This window comes from Chlorocebus sabaeus, chromosome 13 (genome assembly GCF_047675955.1).
Source record: "Chlorocebus sabaeus isolate Y175 chromosome 13, mChlSab1.0.hap1, whole genome shotgun sequence".
Classification (NCBI taxonomy): domain Eukaryota; kingdom Metazoa; phylum Chordata; class Mammalia; order Primates; family Cercopithecidae; genus Chlorocebus; species Chlorocebus sabaeus.
Genome location: NC_132916.1, coordinates 3,541,676 through 3,558,538, shown reverse-complemented (window position 1 = coordinate 3,558,538; position 16,863 = coordinate 3,541,676). Strand labels below are relative to the sequence as shown.

The 16,863-nt window shown below is 46.6% G+C and overlaps 1 protein-coding gene across 1 annotated transcript; it reads right to left on the bottom strand.

Moving 5' to 3' along the window:
- Positions 1–2,068: 2,068 nt before the first annotated feature.
- Positions 2,069–4,368, bottom strand: GPR31 (G protein-coupled receptor 31). The gene has a single exon (XM_008007815.3). It carries the CDS (start codon positions 4,359–4,361, stop codon positions 3,276–3,278), a length of 1,086 nt encoding a protein of 361 aa, XP_008006006.1. The 5' UTR covers positions 4,362–4,368; the 3' UTR covers positions 2,069–3,275.
- Positions 4,369–16,863: the final 12,495 nt, after the last annotated feature.

The window sequence follows — 16,863 nt, the reverse complement described above, 5'->3', positions numbered from 1 at the left end:
GTTGTTGTCCAGGCCCTGAGCCACTCACCCGGCGAGTCTCAGACTTGGCTGCCCATGGATAGAATTAATGAGAGGACTTCAGACCTACCAGTGCCCAGGCTCCTCCCCAGGCCAAGTGAACCAGAACGTCTGGGGCTGGCCGAGGTATCAGGGCCTCCAAAAAGCTCTGGACCCCCCAGGCCTGCAGCACTGCATCAGGCACACCTGTGAGCAGAGTGGAGGGCGGCCAGCTCCACCCAGGCGATGTCAGAAAGAATTCGAGAGACAGCAGTGTGGAGCTGAGACCTCCCCAGAGACAGGGGATTTCGCCCAGGCTAAAAATGCACGCAGTGAGGGCAGAGCATACAGACAGTTGCAGCATGCTGGAGAAAAGACAGTGCACCCCTAGGGAAAAAGGCATAGATCACGGCGTTTGGGAGAGTTGGTAGCCCCATGAAGTCCCCGTGCACAGTGCTGGCCTGCAGAGCCTTTCCTGTGAGTGGAGGGGCGGGCTGTATCCCTCCTGTGGGGGTCTATTCCTACAGGGCGTCTGCCGGGGAGTTTACTCCTACAGGGCATCTGTCAGGGGGTCTAATCCTACAGGGCGTCTGCCAGGGAGTCTAATCCTACAGGCGTCTGCCAGGGGGTCTACTCCTGCAGGGCGTCTGTTGGAGGGTCTATTCCTGCACGGTGTCTGTCGGGGGGTCTAATCCTGCAGGGCATCTGTCGGGGGGTCTAATCCTGCAGGGCATCTGTCGAGGGCTCTATTCCTACAGGGCGTCTGCCAGGGGGTCTAATCCTACAGGGCGTCTGTCGGGAGGTCTATTCCTACAGGGCGTCTGTCGGGGGGTCTATTCCTACAGGGCGTCTGTCGAGGGCTCTATTCCTACAGGGCGTCTGCCAGGGGGTCTAATCCTACAGGGCGTCTGTCGGGAGGTCTATTCCTACAGGGCGTCTGTCGGGGGGTCTATTCCTACAGGGCGTCTGTTGGGGGGTCTATTTCTACAGGGCGTCTGCCAGGGGGTCTATTCCTACAGGGCGTCTGCCGGTGGGTCTATTCCTACAGGGCATCTGTCAGGGGACCATGCCACTTCACTGCGTGGATTCCACCTGCGCAGAGAGTTACGGATCTCAACATCCAACAGCAGAAAAACAGTTAAGAAATACACATGGTGTAGACTATTGTGTAACCGTTCAAAGAATACTTATGGGGGATTTATTATGATATAAAAAATGATTCTGTTAAATGTTAGGTTTTTCAAAGCAGCACTTAAAATTATATATGTGTTAAGATTGGGGAGGAAAAATGAAGATATTTCTTTTCTGTTTCAAGGCAAGAAAACAGGCACAGTGTAGAACATGTCCACCTTAAAGAATTTTATTCAGCCATCTCACAACTATCAGGTCACTGTTCCTTTCTTAGCCCTTTGAAATTCTTTTAACTTAGGAGGAAATAAAACCTCAGACAGTAGCAAAGTAATGCTGGTAGAATTCCAAATGATACTCCTTTCCTCAGGCAGATTTTTACATCCTTTCTTAGAACAGGCGGAACCCACTCCCACATTTCAAATTTGGTTCTGATAAGGAACCTCCCTGGCAAGCCGTCAGCTCTGCAGATGGGAGATTTGCCATTTTCTGTTGCCTAAAGCCATCATTTTTGACCTTGAATTTGACAGAAAGCTTGGGACTACCCCTGTGGGATAATTGAAGGCATCAAAACACCATAGAACTGATATTTAGTACAAAAGTGTTATATCGTGTTAGGAGATAAAGAATAGTTTCTGCGGCCGGGCGCGGTGGCTCAAGCCTGTAATCCCAGCACTTTGGGAGGCCAAGGCAGGTGGATCACGAGGTCAGGAGATCAAGACCATCCTGGCTAACACGGTGAAACCCCGTCTCTACTAAAAAATACAAAAAACTAGCTGGGTGAGGTGGCGGGTGCCTGTAGTCCCAGCTACTCTGGAGGCTGAGGCAGGAGAATGGCGTGAACCCGGGAGGCGGAGCTTGCAGTGAGCTGAGATCCTGCGGCTGCACTCCAGCCTGGGCGACAGAGTGAGACTCCGTCTCAAAAAAAAAAAAAAAAAAAGAATAGTTTCTGCACACGAATAACAGGAGTGCAGCTGCAGGGAGGCTGAAGGGAGGCTCATGAGGCCCATGTCGGTGACAAGGCAGGCCTTCCATCTCGTCTGATCATGATTTTGACTGCTTTTTGGCCCTAAGCAAGCTTCTAGGTTTGAGCAGAGAGACAGAGATAAGGCAACAAGGAAAGTGACTTTGGAAATCTTTTATCATCATCATGAGACTCAGTTTTGGAATACAATTCACAAGGAATGAGATGAAAAGATGCAGCCATTGTAACGGCATCCAGGGGCTGGGGCTGGACGCCTGCCCACCTTCACACTGTGGCCCATGGAGCCCTGGCAGGTCCCGTGTACCATTGTCCACCTGCTGTGCCAGCGGGGTTGGAAATGACCATTTCAAATGCCACGAGATATCTTACATTGTGTACTTCTCCCAGGAGGCACAAAGTTCTGTGACCCTTTTTTCACATCAGGGGAAGCAAAGGACATTTCAAAAGCCTTGTAGGCATTCAAACTTAAAAAGCAGCTCTAGAGGCAAATTCCAGAAATGTATCAGGAAAAAGTTTCTTACAGTAAACTAGAGAACTCACTACATTTTCCTTAACATAATGTATAATCTAGAAAAATGAAGCAAAATTTTATGAAAACAAAAATGTTATGCTTCAAATAAAGTCTAGCATGGACGACAGTACCTTATAGACAGCAGAGCCTCTTTTTAGAATCAGGGCACTTTCTGATGTCGGTCATCCCCAGTCTGCACAGCAGGTGAGAAGAAAACATAGTTTTTATTTGCATTTAAAATTGAAGCACAGTAAATGAAAGTGACTTGCTGAGACCAAGTAGAGTTGGAAAGATGCCAGCACCCGGCTTTCTTCTCTTCCTTCACTGATTTAGCAAATTACATTTCTTCAAGTGTGGAGATGCAGTAGCTGCCCGATTTTTCAGTTCAGCAACTGAATCTGCATCATTGTTGGGTAGGGGGAGGTTCTGGCTTGTTCATTTTGATTTGTCACTCTACAAGGTAAAATCACAGGGGACCATCCCGGTCAACAAAGTATAAGACCACACCTGCAGCAACTGTGCCTATGTTTATGGTCTGATCCTTGTATTGCAGTCTCAAGATTTCCTCTTCTTCCAGAATCCCAAAGTAGGAGTGATTATGATTTAGGTCTCAGGTAGTTCCATAAACACGGGCGTTGAGGACGCTGGCTGCTGTCAGGAATAGGAGTCTCTGGGGTTGAAACCTGGGGGCTCTGCTGCCTGCCCTTTGCCTTGGAGGGTGTGGAAGACCCTCCGATAGGAGCTCCTGAAGGTGGGGCTGGAGAAGCAGTACACCACGGGGTTGAGCACACTGTGCAGGTAGGTGAGGCTGCCCGTGACTTCCGAGGTATGAGCCACTGCACACAGGGCCCTGAAGCTCCCCAGATTCTGGAAGATGTGCATCAGGACTCTGGTCAGGAAGCAGGGCAGAAAGCATAGAGTAAACAGTACCACCACCACGGTGACCAGTGCCTGGGCCCGCCGAAGCTTGGGCTGTTTCTCAGGTTCCCGGAGTCTTTTCTGGAGAGCTCTGATGATGCCTGCATTGCAGAACACAATGAGGCCAAAGGGGAGGACAAACTGAAGGCAGGAGAGTGCTTCCTGCCAGATGACGCTGAAGGAGCCATCTGCCCTGGGGTAGAAACTGTGGCACCTGGTGGAGTTCTGGGCGGCCTCAGAGATGAGCAAGCCTGGGCAGGTGAGGGCGACCATCAGGAGCCAGACGAGGCCCGAGACCCCCAGGGCCACCCGAGGAGACAGCAGGTTGACCTTAAGCTGATGGTGGACCACACGGAGGTACCGGTCCAAGGCCACGGCAGCCAGGAAGGCCACCCCGACGCCGCGGCTAAGATCCAGCAGGAAGCGCAGGGCCCAGCAGCCCACATGGCCCAGATGCCAAGCCTGGAGGCTCAGGTAGAAGATGGCCAGGAACGGCAGACACGAGGCCAACAGCAGGTCAGCCAGGGCCAGGTTGAGCAGGTAGACGGCATACGGCTTCCACACCCTGACCCGGAACAGGAAGGTCCACAGCGCCACCGCATTGCCCAGCAGACCCAGCCAGCACTCCAGCCCCAGCAGGACACCCACAGCTGTGGCCACCACAGTGTTGGGGGCTGAGCAGTTTGGGAATGGCATCACCCGGCCGTGCTGGGCTGCAGGCACCGCTGGAGCAGATGCAGGAGGAACTCTGTGCTCTTTCTTACAAAATGAAAGAAAAGGCCTTTTCCTGCCACAGAGTAGGCAAGATCTACATTTCCCCATCAAGAACAGTTCCTCAGCCAAATAGGGTCCACAGCAAACCAAAATTCATTTGGGGAAAGAGGATGAGCAGGGGTGGGAAAAGCCCCTTGCAGTTGTGTTCTGTTTTCTTCCGCCATAAGAAAGGGGAAATAGTGTTTCGCTTCACATCACCAGGCTGCAAAGCTGAGGCGTAACGTCCTACGACATCTGGGGGACCAGGGCTTTGCATCCAGTTATGAAAGAAGGAAAGGTTTAACTATGCAAAGACCCCTATGTCTGTATACAATTAAAATAACAATGGAATCAAAAAGATTGTTCTCTACTTTGAGTACATTTCATGGGGAAATGTTCTTCTTCCTTTTCATACGTAAAGGATGCTTGCTGGAATCCTCCTGCATGGGACTTGATTTTACACACTGGTCAGATGTGGTCTCCCCATTTACTTGAAAGGGGAATTGAGACAACCTGCTCATTCCGTAGTTGATGGTTTCATTTGTACTTGTATTTTGTTAAATGCAAATTTATCTTATTTTCTCTGCTGGAGTCTTTCCTGCCTAGTATACCACTTGGATTGGGATCTGGACCAGCAGGGCCTGGAGTGGGCTCTGGAAGCATGGAAAAATCAATGGCTTGTAAAGATGCAGAGAATCCACTAGAAAGTTAGGTTTGTCAGCCAGGGACATACTCCACATATCCATGTGTTGCTAGTGACAAACGACGCCTGGCTCACAGCATTATCAACAGGTATTTCTTGGATAAATAAATGTGTGCAGTCATCGTTACCCTCTGGTGACCCTAATACATCTCAGTCCTTATCCATCGATAACACTATTATGCTTGGTTCTCACCCAATGTTGAACCTAATTTACCTTGGTCCTTACCCACTATTGACCCTAATTCATCTTGGTCTTCACTCAACGTTGACCCTACTTCATCTTGATCTTTTCCCACTTTTGATCTTACTGCATCTTGGTCCTTACCCACTGATGATCCTAATTTATCTCAGTCCTAACCATTCTTGATCCTACTTCATCTTGATCCTTACCAACTGGTGACCCTACTTCATCGTGAGTCTTACCCACATTAACCCTAATTTATGTTGGTCCTCTCCCACTGTTGACTCTAATTTATCTTGGTTCCATTCAGCCTGGTTTGAATTTTGGAGTTAAGTAAACTTTAGTTATAATTTTTGTTTCTCCGCTTATTAGCAGTGTGGTTTTGGGAAAGCAAGTTAACTTCTCTGTACTCCAAGTTCTTCACCTGAGAGGTAAAGATGGTAACACTTTCTTGCAGAGTTCTTTTGAGTAGTCAAGGTACTGTTACGGGTAAAGCACTTAGAGCCATGTCTGGGCATTGTGAGAGCTTGATGCTTCTACTAGAATATTTATTAATGCTTCTCTGAGGCATAGGCTTAAAAAAACTATTCTTATTATCTCCAAACATGATAAAACACTTTTGTATGAAATATCAGTTCTATGGTGTTTTGATGCCTTCAATTATAAGATCCAAGTTTAAGACTTTAATAATTATTATTACTAAAGTATACTGCATGTTTATTGCATGTCAATCATTGTTAGTGCTGGCCTAAGTTATTTCAATGAACCAAACAATAGTGAGATGAAGTAGATACAATGTGAAGCTCTATTTTGTGAATAAAGAAATGGAGGCATGGTAAGATAATAGGTAATTTGCTCAAGGTCACAGGCAGGTAAGTGGTGGGACCAGGACCCTCCCAGCCCAAATTTCAACCAGAACTGGGTTCATAGCTTCCCTATAGTCCTGCGGCTAATGGGTTATGCTTCACTCTTTTTCAAGTCCCACAGGGCTGTGAATTTGTATGATATCGAGGTAATTTGACTTGCATTCTTCTTGCTTTCATTATTCTGGTATTTTTAAAAATGAGACTACCAGCCCACATATCGTCCCATTTCTGTGTCATACAAATCCGCATGCCTTTTCGTTTTCTAAGGAGGTGAATTTGGAGAGCCCTCCAAGCATCTGGAATTGTGGAAATGTCCCAACTAGTCTCTGCACAGTGACACCTTCTATGAATGAGGATCTCTGGTTGCATGCTCATTACGACTTGGTTCTTGGGGAGCAAAAGGATGGAGCACAGCACTGACCTGTGGGTGGTGTGGTTAGTCTCATTTGGACGAATGTTGTCAGGCACAAAATGACCCTCAGAAAAGCTGGCAGCAAATTCAACTCTTTAGTGCTTAAAGTTTCATAAATGCAGGAAAGAAATGGATTGAAATATATCTCTTGCAACACATTAAAAACTTTAACAGACATTAAAAACTACTCCTTAATTTCAGATTTCAGTTTATACCAATAACTTCCTAAATTATAAATATTTTAGCTCAACTGGCATGTGAACATTAATAATTACATATTTTCCTTTTTAAAAACTTCTGCACCTTTTTGAAGTATTTTGATTCATCTTCTTAACTTCTGAAAGACACTAAATTGTTTTTCAGACCATCTCTTTTAAAGTTATATTTGAGCTTCTCCCTTAGGGATTTTGATTTATTAAACCTTATCACCCCTAGAGACTATTTTCAGTCATTACTACTATTTCTTCAATACTCTACTTGTTTAGGAAACTTCTTTGTGCTCATTTCAATTTTTATGATGTATATTTTATTTATACGTGTGCCTAACTTTAAATGAAAACTAAATTATTGCTTAAACCCACACATACATTTAAGAGTTTTTTGTTTGTTTGTTTGTTTAGAGACAGGGTCTTGTTCTGTTGCCCAGACTGGAGTGCAGTGGCACTATCATAGCTCACTGTAATCTCCAACTCCTAGGCTCAAGGGATCCTCCTGCCTCAGCCTCCTGAGTAGTTAAGACTACAGGTGTGTGCCACCAGACTCAGAGATAGAAATTTAATTCTCTGCATTTTTCATTTCTAATTTTTCTGTTATATCTTATAATAATCAGAGAGATGGTTATTCATAAAGACTGAATGAATACTCAGACTTAGATTCTCCTGCTACTTATTGCGAAGTTAGCCTGCTGTGAGGTCTAGGGAGACAATACAGTTCCCACAAGACCACCTTCTGCCTGATATTAACTTAAAGTTTGGGAATCCCCAAGACCACTCTTAGGTTAGATAATTCTCTAGAAGGACTCACAGAACTCACAGGAAGCTGTTACATTCTTAGCTATATCTTTTTTTTTTACAGTGAAAAGCCACAGGTTAAAATCAGCCAAGGGAAGAGGTGCATGGAACAGAGCCCAGGATAATTGTAAGCATGGGGCTCCCATTGTCCTTTTGCTGTGAGTCCGGACAGTGTTACTTTCTCCGTATTGATGGATGACAGTGCCCAGACCACTACCACGCTGGGAAGCTCACCTGGGTCTCCTCATCCAGAGTCTTTACTGGAGTCCCTCACCCAGGCATAGCTGGCCACCTGTGAGGCTGTCTTTAGTCTCCAGCTGCTCTGGGGGCTGAGCCAAAGCTGCAGGACCAAAGCCCCCACTCTAAACCACATTATTACTGTCTGTCTAGCTGAGGGTCCCCAGGCAAACAAAGACATCTCCTTTGGGCATGACATCCTAAAGCCTGGGAGATGACCTCCTAGCTACTGAGGCCCAGGATCAGACCTCTTTAACTTTGCCTTTTGGGAAAAGTTAAGCTCTTTTCTTATTTACTCAACAAATTTAGAACACATTGCATGTTACTCATTTCATACTGAGGATACAAATGCTTATAGTGTTACCAGAAAGGGGTCCAGATCCAGACCCCAATAAAAGGTTCTTGGACCTAGTGCAGGAAAGTATTCAGGATGAATTCATAGAGTAAAGTGAGAGCAAGTTTATTAAGAAAGTAAAGAATGGCTACTCCATAGGCAGAGCAGCCCCAAGGCCTGCTAGTTGGCTATTTTTATGGTCATTTCTTGATTATATGCTAAAAAAGGGGAGGATTATTCATGATTATTCCTCCCCTTTTTAGACCAGATGGGGTAACTTCCTGATACTGCCATGGCATTTGTAAACTGTCATGGCACTGGTGGCAGTGTCTTTTTAGCATGCTAATGCATTATAATGAGTGTATAATGAATAGAGAGGATGAGCAGAGCTCACTTTTGTTACCATCTTGGTTTTGGTAGGTTTTGGCCAGCTTCTTTACCATGTCCATTTATCAGCAAGGTCTTTGCGGCCTGTATCTTGTGCTGACCTCCTATCCCATCCTGTGACTAAGAATGCCTAACCATCTCAGAATGCCATCCAGCAGGTCTCAGCCTTATTTTCCCCAGCCCCTATTCAAGATGGAGTTACTCTGGATCAAACGCCTCTGACAATAGTACACTCTGACTTTAAGGGGCTTATGTTCTAGTGGGAAAGACGAATGTGGGAACAGACTTGTAGAGAACAATATGATACAATTAGCTAGAAGGTACCCCTGCAGTGGGGGTGGGTGTTATGGAGAGAGGTGTCATGGAGAGAGGAGAATGAAGAGATGTCAGCTAGGGGGCTGAGGGAAAGGGGAAGCTCTGGACAGGGAATGTCCAGCTGGGCATAAGGAAAGAGACCATCCCTCATATCATCTTGTGCCCAATTTCTGCCTCCAAAGAAAGAAGAAGTAAAAACTAAAAGGCAGAAATGAAATCCACAGGCAGACAGCCTGGTGCCACACCCTGGGCCTGGTAGTTAAAGATTGACCCCTGACCTAATTGGTTATGTTATCTATAGACTACAGACATTGTATAGAAATGCACTGTGAAAATCCCTATCCTGTTTTTTTCTGATCTAATTACCAGTGCCTGCAGCCCCCAGTCATATACCCCCTGTTTGCTCAATCAATCACGATCCTCTCACATGCACCCCTTTAAAATTGTGAGCCCTTAAAAGGGACAGGAATTGCTCACTTGGGGAGCTCGGCTCTTGGGACAGGAGTTTTGCCGATGTCCCCCGCCGAATAAACCCCTTCCTTCTCTAACTTAGTGTCTGAGGAGTTTTGTCTGTGGCTTGTCCTGCTACATTTTGGGAAGCCAGGTGATTGATGGATGGTTGAGGCAGTTCCTTAGGTGGCTTCAACCTGCCCTGTGGAACATCCCTGTGGGGTACTCTGACCAGCCCAAGTGATGCGGATCCTGAGAGTGCTCCCAGGTAGGCATTTGCCCCAGTGGGACGCCTCGCCAGAGCAGTGTGTGGCAGGCCCCCGTGGAGGATCAATGCAGTGGCTGAACACCGGGAAGGAACTGGTACTTGGAGTCTGGACATCTGAAACTTGGTAAGACTAGTCTTGAGAACTTGCCCATTCCATTTGAGCGGAACCGTGGCCTGATCACCCATGGTGTGCCTTTATCAGCACTTTGGAATTGGTTTTGATTTTGACTTGGCTTAAATTGCTTGACAGGACTGGTCTTGGGAACTTGCTCACTCCATTTGAGTGGAAGCGTGGCCTGATCACCCATGGCGTGTCTTTATCGGTACTTTGGATTTGGTTTTGGTTCTGGTTTTGACTTGGTTTGAATTGCTTGACAGGACTGGTCTTGGGAACTTACCTACTCCATTTGAGTGGAAGTGTGGCCTGATCACCCATAGCGTGCCTGTACTGGCACTTTAGTTTTTGTTTTTGACTTGACTTGGATTGCTTGATACTTTGGTTTTGGTTTTGAGCTGGCTTGGATTTCTTGATACTCTGATTTTGGTTTTGATTCTGGTTTGGTGTAAACTATAAAAGTGTATGTGCCCTTTTTTACCCATTCTTTGTTTTGTGGTGTGCATGTGGTGTGAGAGTGGTGTTTTGTCTCGAGGAAACATGGGTCAGGCACAAAGCAAGCCCACCCCACTAGGCACTATGTTGAAAATTTTCAAAAAGGGATTTAAGGGAGACTGTGGAGTCACCATGACACCAGGTAAACTTAGAACTTTGTGTGAGATAGACTGGCTGGCATTAGAGGTGGGTTGGCCATCAGAAGGAAGCCTGGACGGGTCCCTTGTCTCAAAGGTATGGCACAGGGTAACCTGTAAGTCAGGGTACCCAGATCAGTTTCCATATATATATTCTTGGTTACAGCTAGTTTTGGACCCCCCACAGTGGTTAAGAGGACAGGCAGCAGCAGCACTAGTAGCAAACGGACAGTTAGTTAAGGAAGGTCCTTGCTCCAGCCACTGAGGGGAGTTGGCACCAAAAGTCCTGTCTGACCCAACACCAGAAGAATCATGGCAGGGACTGGTACCAGCAATTACCCCTCCTTATCGGGAGGAAGGGCTCCCCACCCCTGAGCCCACAGCACCTACAGCTCCATCAGATGACCACACCCCTAGACTACCCGGAGTAGACAAGAGAGGAAGTGAAGCCGCGGGATAAACTCCTTCCTTGGCAGCTCACTTACTGCCCAAGACTGGAATCCAAATGCCCCTGAGAAAGCAGCATGGGCATTTGGGATGGGGTAGATGAGGATGGACACATGGTGGAAAGGTATGCCTTTGTGTATCAACCTTTCACCTCTGCTGACCTCCTCAACTGGAAAAACAATACCCCATCTTACACTGAAAAGCCTCAAGCTTTAGTTGACTTGCTCCAAACTATTATACAGACTCATAATCATCCTTGGGGTGATTGCCACCAGCTGCTCATGTACCTCTTTAATACAGATGAAAGGTGAATGGTGCTCCAGGCGGCAACTAAGTGACTAGAGGAGCATGTCCCAGCTGATGATCAAAACCTCCAAGAATATATAAGAATTCAACTGTCAGGAACAGACCCCCAGTGGGACCCGAACGAGAGATCAGGCATAGAGAGGCTAAGATGGTACTGTGAGGCATTAATAGAAGGTGTAAAGAAAGGGGATCATAAGGCTACAAATGTAAATAAGGTCTCTGAGGTCATCCAAGGGAAAGAGGAGAGTCCAGCGCAATTCTATGAAAGACTCTGTGAGGCTTACCATATGTACCCTCCTTTTGATCCAGACAGCTCTGAAAATCAGGTCCTGATTAACACGGCCTTAGTTAGTCAAAGTGCGGAAGATATCAGGAGAAAATTGCAGAAACGGGCTGGGCTTGAGGGTATGAATACCTCACAGTTACTGGAAATAGCCAATCAGGTGTTTGTGAAAAGAGATGCAACAAGACGCAGAGAAAGCCGTAAGGAAGGCAAACGCCAGGCTAGGCAAAATGCCGACTTACTGGCCGTAGCAGTTAAGGGAATTCCCCCAAAAGGAGAGGGAAAGGGGGGTTCAGGGAAGAACCAGTCTAATCGCCCACACTCGCAACGAAACCAATGTATCTATTGTAAGGAAATAGGACATTGGAAAGATAATTGTCCCCAACTGAAGGAAAACCAAGGTGGTTCGGAACAAAAGATCTCAGATAAAGATGAGGGAACTTTGTTCAATCTGGCTGAAAGGCTATTGAACTGAAAGGGACCAGGCTCAAGTGCCTCCAAGGAGCCCATGGTCAGGATTACAACTAGGGGCAAGGACATTAAGTTTTTGGTTGATACTGGTGCTGAACGTTCAGCAGTGACCACCCCAGTGGCCGCTTATCCAAGAAAACCATTGGTATAATCGGAGCAACCAGAGTTTCCACTAAGCAGGCTTTCTGTCTACCATGGACCTGCTTGGTGGGGGGACATGAGACAGTTCACCAGTTCTTCTACATGCCTGGCTGTCCCTTGCCCTTGCTGGGAAAAGACTTGCTTAGCAAGCTGACAGCCACCATCTCCTTTACAAAACAGGGCTCTTTACAGCTAAAGTTACTGGGAGCAGGAGTTATCATGGCCCTACGGTCTCCCAGGAAGAAGAATGAAGACTTTTTCTACCTGAGTCAGGCCAAGAAATAAAACCACCTCTAGCTAAGTGACGGCCCTGAGTATGGGTAGAGGATAATCCTCCAGGACAGGCGGTCAACCAAGCCCCCATACTCATAGAAGTTAAGCCTGGGGCCCAACCAGTTAGACAAAAGCAGTATCCAGTTCCCAAAGAAGCTCTCAAAGGAATCCAGGTTCATCTCAGGCACTTGAAAGCCTATGGAATTATAGCTCCTTGCCAGTCTCCATGGAACACCCCCACTCCTGCCTGTCCCTAAGCCAGGGACCAAGGACTACCAACCAGTACAGGACTTGCGCTTGGTCAACCAAGCTACAGTGACTCTGCGCCCAACAGTTCCTAACTCTAACTCTTACACATTATTAGGGCTGCTACCAGCTGAGGACAGCTGGTTTACCTGTCTGGACTTAAAAGATGCCTTCTTTAGCATCAGAATAGCTCCTGAGAGCCAGAAGCTGTTTGTCTTTCAGTGGGAAGATCTGGAGTCAGGTGCTACTACTCAGTACACTTGGATCCGGCTTCCCCAAGGGTTCAAGAACTCCCCTACTATCTTCCGGGAGGCCCTGGTTCAAGACCTGCAAAAGGTCCCTGTTAAAGACCTAGGCTGCTTCTTGCTTCTGTATGTGGACACCTTCTGCTGGGACACTCCATGGCAGTTGGGTGCGCAAAAGGGACAGATGCCCTGCTTTGGCACCTGGAGGACTGTGGGTATAAGGTGTCCAAGAAGAAAGCTCAGATCTGCAGACAGCAGGTACACTACCTGGGATTCACTATTAGGAAAGGGGAGCACAGCCTGGGATCAGAAAGAAAGCAGGTCATCTGCAGCCTACCGGAACCTAAAACCAGAAGGCAAGTAAGAGAATTCCTAGGAGCTGTGGAGTTTTGCAGATGATGGATTCCAAGCTTTGCAGTAGTAGCCAAACTTTTCTATGGGGTTACAAAGTGGGGGGGGGGGGGTGACCGGGAGCCTTTTGAATGTGGGCCTCTACAACAGCAAGCCTTTCATAAGTTAAAGGAAAAACTTATGTTGGCCCCAGCCCTAGGACTACCAGATTTGACATAGCCCTTTACACTCTATGTGTCAGAAAGAGAAAAAATGGCAGTTGGAGTTTTAACCCAGACTGTGGGGCCCTGGCCAAGGCCAGTGGCCTATCTCTCAAAACAACTAGATGGGGTTTCCAAAGGCTGGACCCCATGTCTAAGGGCCCTGGCAGCAACAGCTCTGTTAGCAAAAGAAGCAGATAAACTAACCCTTGAGCAAAACCTGAATATAAAGGCCCCCCATGCTGTGGTCACTTTGATGATACCAAAGGACATCATTGGCTAACAAATGCTAGATTAACCAAGTACCAAAGCTTGCTATGTGAAAATTCCCGCATAACTATTGAAGTCCGTCACACCCTAAATCCTGCCACCATGCTCCCAGTATGAGAGCCCAGTCGAGCATAACTGTGTAGAGGTGTTGGACTCAGTCTATTCTAGCAGACCTGACCTTCAGGACCAGTCATGCGCATCAGTAGACTGGGAGTTATACGTGGACAGGAGCAGCTTCATTAACCTGCAAGAAGAAAGATGTGCAGGATATGCGGTGGTAACTTTGGATGCTGTCATTGAAGCCAAACTGTTGCCACAGGGCACTTCAGCCCAGAAGGCTGAGCTCATTGCTTTAACTCGGGCTCTAGAACTCAGTGAAGGTAAGACTGTAAACATCTACACTGACTCTCAATATGCCTTTCTAACTCTCCAAGCACATGGAGCATTATATAAGGAAAAGGGTCTGTTAAACTCTGGGGGAAAGGACATAAAATATCAACAAGAAATTCTACAATTATTAGAGGCAGTGTGGAAACCTCAGAGGGTGGCAGTCATGCACTGCAGTGGACACCAGTGAGCCTCCACCTCAGTGGCCTTAGGAAACTCTTGAGCTGATTCAGAAGCTGGAAAAGCAGCATCTATCCCTTACTGGGCATCGGTAGTAGCCCACTTACTCCCTCAAACACCTGACCTGGTACCTACCTATTCTAAGGAAGAAAAAGACTTCTTCCAAGCAGAAGGCGGCAAGTAATAAAAGGAGGATGGATCAGACTGCCAGATGGGAGGGTAACTGTACCACAATTGCTAGGAGCCACAGTCGCATTGGCCATGCAAGAAACCACTCATCTGGGTCAAGAATCACTTGAAAAATTGTTAGGCCAGTACTTCTATGTCTCACACTCGCCAGCCCTTGCCAAAGCAGTAGCACAACGGTGCGTTACTTGCCGACAGCACAATGCGAAGCAAGGCCCCACTGTTCTACCTGGCATACAAGCGTATGGAGTGGCTCCTTTTGAGGATCTTCAGGTGATTTTCCCAGAAATGCCGAAATGTGGAGGTAACAAGTACGTGCTGGTTCTTGTGTGTACTTACTCTGGGTGAGTGGAGGCTTATCCAACACGAACTGAAAAGGCCTATGAGGTAACCTGTGTGCTTCTCCGAGATCTTATTCCTAGGGTTGGACTGCCCTTACGAATCGACTCAGATAACGGGCCAGCGTTTGTGGCTGACTTGGTACGGAAGACAGCAGAGGCATTAGGAATCACTTGGAAGCTACGTGCTGCCCACTGACCTCAGAGTTCTGGAAAGGTGGACTGGCCTGTCAAAAATAGTTTAGGGAAAGTATGTCAGGAAACAGGATTAAAGTGGATATAGGCCCTTCCTATGGTATTGTTTAAATTTAGATGCACTCCTTCTAAGAAAATGGGATACTCCCCTTAGGAAATACTGTATCATAGGCCTCCTCCTGTACTATGGGAGCTTCCAGGCACTCCCCGAGAGTTAGGTGAAATTGCATTACAGCGAAAGCTACAGGCTTTAGGAAAAATTACACAAACAATCTCAACTTGGGTAAATGAGAGGTGTCCCATTAGCTTATTCTTCCCAGTTTACCCTTTCTCTCCAGGTGATGGCATGTGGATCATGGACTGGAACATAGCCCCTTTGTGACCATGGTGGAAAGGACCTCAGACCGTCATCCTGAGCACACCCATGGCTGTAAAGGTAGAAGGAATCCCAGCCTGGATCCACCACAGCTATGTGAAACCTGCAGCCAATGAAACCTGGGAGGCAAAACCTAGCCCGGACAACCCCTGCAAAGGGACTCTGAGCAGGACGACAAGCCCTGCTCCAGTCACACCAGGAAGCTGACTGGTCTACGCATGGCCGAGGCATGAGCAGAATCATCATGGAACTCATTTTTCCTTATAATTTGGACTTAATAGTAAAAACTTTTCCTGATTTTCCCCGCATAGAAGACTGTTCATCAGGTTACCCAGGTAGGGCAACAAGTTAAAACAATCTTTCTGTTCTGTAGTTACTATGAATGCCTAGGAACTTTAAAAAGAACATGTTTATATAATGACACTCAGGACAAGGTATGTAGCCCAGGAAATGACCGGCCAGATGTGTGTTATGACCCCTCTGAGCCACATATGTCCACAGTTTTGAAATAAAATTAAGGACTGAAGACTGGTGGGGTCTCATAAATGATACAAGTAAAGTATCAGCCAGAACGGAAGAAAAAGGCGTGCCCAAACGCATAATCTTGAAATTTGATGCCTCTGCTGTCATTAACAGCAATAAGTTAGGAAGGGGATGTGGCTCTTTTAGTTGGGAAAAGGCTGCATGACCGAAAATCAGTACATTTGTCATGAATTAGGACTGTGTGGAAATGAATGTGGATACTGGTCTTGTGTCATTTGGGCCACTTGGATAAAAAATGAAAAGGATCCAGTCCACCTTCAGAAAGGAAAAAATGGCACTTCCTGTACTAAGGGACAGTGCAACCCCTAAGAGCTAGTAATACCCCATCCCCTTGATCCTCGTCAGAAAAAGAGGAGTGTGTGACCTTGGGAATTGATGGGGCTGCACTGGATCCTTGAGTAAATATCTTGATTCGAGGAGAAGTTTACAAACCCTCTCTTGAGCCAGTGTTTCAAACTTTCTATGATGAACTAAATGTACCAGTACCAGAAATTCCAGGATAAACAAGAAATTTGTTTTTGCAATTAGCCGAGCATGTAGCCCAGTCTCTCAATGTCACTTCATGTTATGTATGTGAAGGAACTGTAATGGGAGATCAATGGACATGGGAGGCCTGAGAATTAGTACCTAGAGACCCAGTTCCTGATGAATTCCCAGCTCAAAAGAACTACCTTGATAATTTCTGGGTCCTAAAACCTCAATTATAGGACAATATTGCATAGCTAGAGAAGGAAAAGAATTCACTCATCCCGTAGGACGACTTAGTTGTCTGGGACAGAAACTGTATAATGGTACCACAAAAACAGTCACTTGGTGGAGTTCAAATCAAACAGAGAGGAATCCATTTAGTAAATTCTCAAAGTTGCAAACTGTGTGGACTCACCTGGAGTCCCACTGGGACTGGACAGATCCCACTGGATTATACTGGATATGTGGGTATAGAGCTTACACCAAATTACCTGACCAGTGAGCAGGTAGTTGTGTTACTGGCACTATTAAACCACATTTCTTCTTACTGCCCATAAAAACAGGCAAACTCCTGGGTTTCCCTGTTTATGCTTCCCACAAAAAGAGAAGCATACCTATAGGAAATTGGAAAGATGATGAATGGCCCCCTGAGAGAATCATACAATATTATGGACCTGCTACTTGGGCACAAGATGACTCATGGGGATACCAGACCCCCATTTACATGATGAACCAGATCATATGGTTAAAAGCTG

What these genes read in the sequence shown, in the direction of transcription:
- GPR31 (XM_008007815.3), bottom strand. Translation starts at nt 4,361, where the DNA reads ATGGGGAAATGTAGATCTTGCCTACTCTGTGGCAGGAAAAGGCCTTTT.